This window comes from Paroedura picta, chromosome 4 (genome assembly GCF_049243985.1).
Source record: "Paroedura picta isolate Pp20150507F chromosome 4, Ppicta_v3.0, whole genome shotgun sequence".
NCBI lineage: Eukaryota > Metazoa > Chordata > Lepidosauria > Squamata > Gekkonidae > Paroedura > Paroedura picta.
The window spans coordinates 1,034,638-1,040,637 of NC_135372.1; the positions used below are offsets into that span (position 1 = coordinate 1,034,638).

Below are 6,000 nucleotides of genomic sequence, written 5' to 3' on the forward strand. Positions count from 1 at the left end.
GTTGGCCACCCCAGCTCTAACCATTACACAAACTGCCTCTCTGAACATTTCCCATCACCTTTCTCTTGCCCCGTTGCACACAAGGATTGGACCGTCCTGCCTTACGGGCAGGAACCTTGTGAGTCTGCAGATTTGCCTCCAGGGACTGGGTTCGAGTGATGCGGCAGCACTGCTTGAGGAAACCGCTTTCCCCAGATGGCTTGTTCATACAATCCCTTCCCGGTTTGGCTTTCTGAGCCCTGCACAAAGAGGCTGTTGCCAGAACCAGGGCGCCTGCACAAGACCGAAGGCCAGTTCACGTGAGCAGTGAAGCCTAGCCAGAGGCATTCCAGCACCCTCAGGGGGCTGTAACCGAGAAGCCGTCCCACTGAACCCTGTCAAAGCGGCAGGAGATTTGTGCTCCGGGTTGCTGGCAAGCTCAGGGCTCACCGGCCCAGTCAGGCTCGGCCTAAGGCGGCACTCAGAGTAGGTTTCGTGGTGCCCAAGGTGGTTTGCCCTAGACTTGCCCAGGGGTAGAGCCAGCCAGTTCGTGAGCTCAGCTGCATGCGGAGTCCAGAGGCAACAACCGCAATGCCACAGAGAGAGCAGCTGGGGAGCCCTGGGTGCTTGAGGCTGATCCCTCACTGAGCAGGGGGTGGGATGAGATGTACGGCCCCTTCCAACAGTAGGGCTCTCTGAGTCTAACCCAGCAAGGCTCTTCCTTTCCAGGGTCAAGCTCCAGGAGGAAAGAGGGGGGGTGTCATCTGGCTGGGCATGATCTTGACTGGCTGATTCCTACCAATGACTCTCAGGAACCTCTCTTCCATCCAGAGCTGTTTTCAGGGGAGATGGAGTAAATTTTCATTTTAACTTAAAGCACTACAAGGGACCAAAGAATTCAGGGAGGTTGTAGAATAGGAAAAGAAAGAAAGGCAGACAGCCAGGGCCAAAAACACAGCAGGAAGGCTGATTTAGAATCACAGAATTGGAAGGGTCCTCCTGGGTCATCTAGTCCAACGCCCCTCCCCACATTATGCAGGACACTCACATCCCAATCGCTCATCCACTGTCACCTGCCACCCCCTTGAGCCTTCACAGATCAGCCTCTCCGTCAGATGGCTCTCCAGCCTCTGCTTAAAAATCTCCAAAGATGGAGAACCCACCACCTCCCAAGGAAGCCTGTTCCACTAAGAAGCCGCTCTGACTGTCAGGAACTTCGTCCAGATGTTGAGACAGAATTTCTTTTGCATTAATTTCATCCCATTCGTTCTGGTCTGTCCCTCTGGGGCAAGAGAGAATAACTCTGCTCCATCCTCTATATGGCAGCCTTTTAAATATCAGGTCCCCTCTCAATCGTCTCTTCTCCAGACCAAGTACCCCAGTCAGCCCCCTTGGCTGTGAAGCCTGGAAGAATCCAGGTTCACCCTGTAGCAGAGGGATATGCCACACCCCCCCCCAGCCCCCGTCAGGCATTCCCCATGCCCCTTCAAGCTTATCTTTGTTGTCATGAGGACCAGACGCTTGTAGGGGGTGAACAAGAAAGCCAAGGTTCTTAGGAAGCAAAACTGTGACATATTTTGCATGCAAGCCCCCCCCCCCCCCCGGAATATGCACTTTCCTCTCAACAGCATCCTGCAAAGAAAAAGGAGGCCGTATGGAGGGGGGCGGGGATCCTAAATTGTGTGGGCAAGCCCCTCGACAAGGCGGCAGGCCTTGCTCTCTTTCTGCCTGAGGTCAGTGTGAACAGGGTGGTGAGACAAAGCCACCAAAATCAGGTGTGCACACCTGTGCAACTGGGCCAAGGCGGGAAAACTGACCAAAGAGTGTTTTTGCCCCCCCAAGTGGTACAAGTCAGTTTGCTACGACCTGCAATGGCTGCCACTCAGGCCAGGATTACCACCCGCCCCACTGATAAAAGACTTATGAAATAACCCCAAAAGCGTATTTATTATTGCAGGATGCCAAGGGCTGTTGAGGAACATGCCCAAACCCACCATCCCAAAAGAAAGATGTCTTTTCAGGGTTTTCCCCACAGCAGATCTGGTGCCCTCGAGCCCCTTAAAATGTCTCGATCACCCTGGCTTGATCAAAAGGAAATCCCTCATTTCAGAATTGGCAGGTTAGTCTTTGGAAAGAGCTGTTCTTGGCGGCTCCAGCACGCCCGGACTTTTTCCAGATTGCCCACTTGTTCAAGATGGGGGCGGAAGGGGCCGCCTGTTGATATTCAGCGGCAAAGGAAATTAACTTTCCGCAGACTCTGGCTATCTAATTAGAGCCACATCACTCCTTCATGTGTGTGTGTGGGAGGGAGGGAGGGAGGATGCAGAGGCTGGGCTGGAGTCCTGGAGGGGGGTGGGCTGGTTGGGAAAGACCCCTTCCCACCAGGGCTGCCTTAGGAATAAAAACGTAAATTATCGATCAAATTAAGCTTCTGTTTATCGGGACCTCCCACAAAATCAGCATTTAAACATTTTAAAACATGCTACACAGCAAAGATTAGTTAGGAACCTAATGGTTGAGCTACAAAAGAATCCATCTTGAGGGGCGGTATGGAAGCTTTAAAATAAATAAACAGTGCACATTTTATTAGAATTGCGTGCACATAAACTGTTAAAACATTAATAAAATTTGTTACATATACTGCGTAATTCAGGAAATCCACAATCCACAATAACACATGGAACTTATAAGGGGCAAAACCCAGGTGCATTTCGACCCCAAAGGTGGTCAAATAAATTTGGCATGCACTTGCACAGTTTACAAATGCAACATTGGGGCTTCCTAGGTGGTCACGAACTCTAGAAAGTGATGCTCCAACTGAGATGGATTCTATAGATAGAAGAATGTCTGAGCAGGAGCCCAGATTGGGAAATGCTGCTCCGTGTTGCCCGACTCTCGTGCAAAGTGCTTCCTCATGTGTTAAATGGGGGCGCGGGGTGGGGGGAGTTACGTACAGCAAAGATTAATCAGCACAAACGTCTGGACAATATAACATGAGGGTTGAGCTTGAAAAACAACAATTTCAACAAAAAATGCAACAGATAACTCAACTGGTAAATCCTACAGAGGGAGATGGCACAATATGAAACTACATCCTACAATTTCCCCCTCTTATATAAATGGCTTGTCTAGTCACATGCCACAAACTATCAGTACATACACAGATTCGCTTGGGGCCCCTACACTCATGGGCAAGAGTGGTTTAAGGCTGCGGGGGCCCGTAGCACCAGAGCCTCAGGATTTGCAGGGCCCTAGCAGAGTACAGTTGCTGCAGGAACAGCCAGACTGGGGGCGAAGGAGCCCCCCACAGTGGAAAGGGACGTCTTTAAGGAGGGGAAAGGGGGGAGGAGAGAGTCCACGGCCCTGATCTAGGGGGGAAGGCGCCACACGGGGCCCCTGGAAACGTGGGGCCTACGGCATGAGCTACATGTACCACCTGGATGAACTGGTGCTCCTGGTGGGGCCCCTGGGAAACTGCCCAGCGTTCCCATGCATTTAGGCAGCCCTGCTTCCAATAGGGAAGCCTTTCACCCGCATCCCAGAATTGGAAGCAGTTCCTGGAAGGAAATTCCCTCTGCAAGTGTTCAGGAACGCTTTTTCTCCACAAGCTACAGCTGGAACCAGACCCTGACCCCCCCCCCAAAAAAAAAGTCCTGAAAGGCAAGCATCTGTCACCACAAGTGGAGGTCATGCATAGAAGGGGGGGACCCCACAAGAGAGGAGAAATTCCCGCTCCCCTTGCCTACCCACACCCATTTCACCCCCCACTCTCCCTCGGGCGCCAAATCTCAATGAAACGAATGAAACGCTACCTGATTCCACTACAAAGGCAGGTATGCGTAACGCCGAGATTGCACTTTTAGAAATAGCGTTTCCGCTTTGTGGGACCGATTGGCAACGTTGGTCCTTGTGCGGAAACACCCTCTGTTTTCCTCTCTTTATGACATCAGAGCATCTCAAGAAATTGAACCTGCTGTAGGTGGGAGGGGGGAGGTGCAGGCAGGAACCCCAGAGTATGTTAACAAATTGGGTTTCTCTGCAACCCCGAAGATTTGCAGGAAGTTAAACAGTAGCCGTGCTGCAGGCTTTCGGATTTGCAGGAGCAGGTTTATCAGAAAGAAGACGGGAAACAGGCAGGAAAATAAAACGAAACCAATCCCTTCATCTCCAGCCTCTACTTTAGGTGCTGTTTTGTGATGTTCCATCGGTGTACACGGCTGGAACATATTTCCCAGCTGGAATAGGGCAAAAGGACTCATGGACCACTTTATTTATAACCCTCTCTGGTTGCAATCCAAGCCACTCTGTTTGCAAGGCCTGAATCAGGCTGTTCGGGGCAGGGGCAGTCAAACGGTGGCCCTCCAGAGGTCCGTGGACTGCAATTCCCACGAGAGGGACCTCTGGAGGCCCAGTTGGGCTGGCCCCGCAAGTGACCTGTCAGCACTTGACACACAAAGGCATCACAAAGTGACACATCCGTTCAGCAGAGCTGCTTTTTAGACCCCCCACTTGCTCTGGGGGGGGGGAGTGCATTAAAAGGGACCTTTGGGCCCCCCACCGGTCCTCCCCGGGCCCCGGGGCAAAGAGACCACCTCAGCGCGCCAGGACAGAGGCGCTGCCATCTTGCCAAGGCAGCCCAGGAGCAAAACATGATGGGCCGCGGAGTCCGGTTCTGCGCCCAGGAGAGCAGTCGGGCCGGGCCGCCCTCGCGGGAGGCCCCCAAGGAGCCCGAAGAGACGGAGCGCCCCTGCCCCCGCCCCTGCCCCGGACACCGGGACCCTGGGGCCTCTGCGCCCGCCTCCTGCGGCCAGCGGTGCTTCGGGGTAGACGGAGCGCCTCCTCGTCTCTTCTACCTCGGGGCCAGCCCAGCCCAGCCCAGCCCAGCGGTCCCCCCGACAAGGCCGCGCATCGCTCTCCCGGCAGGCGCCCCTCCCTCCCTCCCTCCGGCGTGGCGCACCTGCCCAGCTCGGCGCCGCGGGCGTAGAAGCGGTCGAGCGCGCAGTCCCGGCGGGAGCCCTCGATCCAGAACTCGCCCGGCGGCCCGGGCATCTCGCCGCCTCCGCCTCGCCCTCGCCCTCGCCCGCCGCCCGCCCGCCCACCAGCCGCACAGCCACGGCCAGGCGGCACAGGCGGCACGGAGCGAGCGAGCGAGCGAGGGAGGGAGGGAGGCGGGGCGGGCGGCCGGGGGCCCCGCCCGGGATGGAGGGGAGGGGAGGGGCGGCCAGGCTGCGCTCCTCCGGGCGGGCCTCGTGCCCAGGGTCTCCCCGGGAGGGTGGGGTGGGGGGGAGTGCGTGGGTCTGCAGGGGGGGGGCTGATGCCAACACGACCCCCCCCCGCCGGAGCCCGGCCTCGCGCAGCTCTCTGCTGCCCCCTCACGGAGCCCGGCGCGCCGTCTAGGCGGAGGGGAGGGGAGGGGGGGGGGGCTCCTTGGACCGGCCGGCCGGGGTCGGGGCGCGCCCATGGCAAACGGCGCCGTCCTTGGCAAGCGCCCCCCCTCCCCGGGCCGCCCCGAGCGTGCCGAGCCCAGACCCCCGGCGGCAGGCAGGCAGGCAGGCAGGCAGGCAGGCAAGGGCCGACCCCGGAGCCGGGGCTGGGGGGGGGAGGGGGCCGGGGGGAGCCTGCCCGAGGGGGCTCTTCAGACCCGCCCAAATGGCCATCGGAGGGCCGCCCCTCATGCCCGGCCTGGTTTTCCGGCAGGGTCTCTCGAGGGTCGGCGGGGGCAGAGTGCGGCTGGCAAGCAGAGCTGGGGGCTCAAGTCCATGAACATTCATTCTGGCCCCTTCAGGAAACCCTCCAGGGCGGTCAAAAAACCCCACGCAGGTGTCACAAAAGTTATTTTTCTTGTATACTAAAGACAGGGTTTAAAATTCTTTTTTGTAATGAAAGGTCTTGTTTATATCATTTCGTTTTTTAACTTTCTATATTTTCTTTTATATTGTACTTTTGTCTTAAAATAAAAAAGTTAGTTTTTATGAGGGGTGTTTCCGTATTTAGTTCCCTTCATTGTTAATTGAATCAATT

The 6,000-nt window shown here is 56.2% G+C and overlaps 1 protein-coding gene across 1 annotated transcript in view; it reads right to left on the bottom strand.

Moving 5' to 3' along the window:
* Positions 1-5,182, bottom strand: part of LOC143834730 (calcium/calmodulin-dependent protein kinase type IV-like) — a 49,245-nt gene extending 44,063 nt beyond the window's left edge. The window contains exon 1 of the mRNA XM_077331418.1: positions 4,937-5,182. Coding sequence (XP_077187533.1) covers positions 4,937-5,028 — 92 coding nt within the window. The 5' untranslated portion in view covers positions 5,029-5,182. The remainder of the gene's footprint in view (positions 1-4,936) is intronic.
* Between the last annotated feature and the right edge of the window lie 818 nt (positions 5,183-6,000).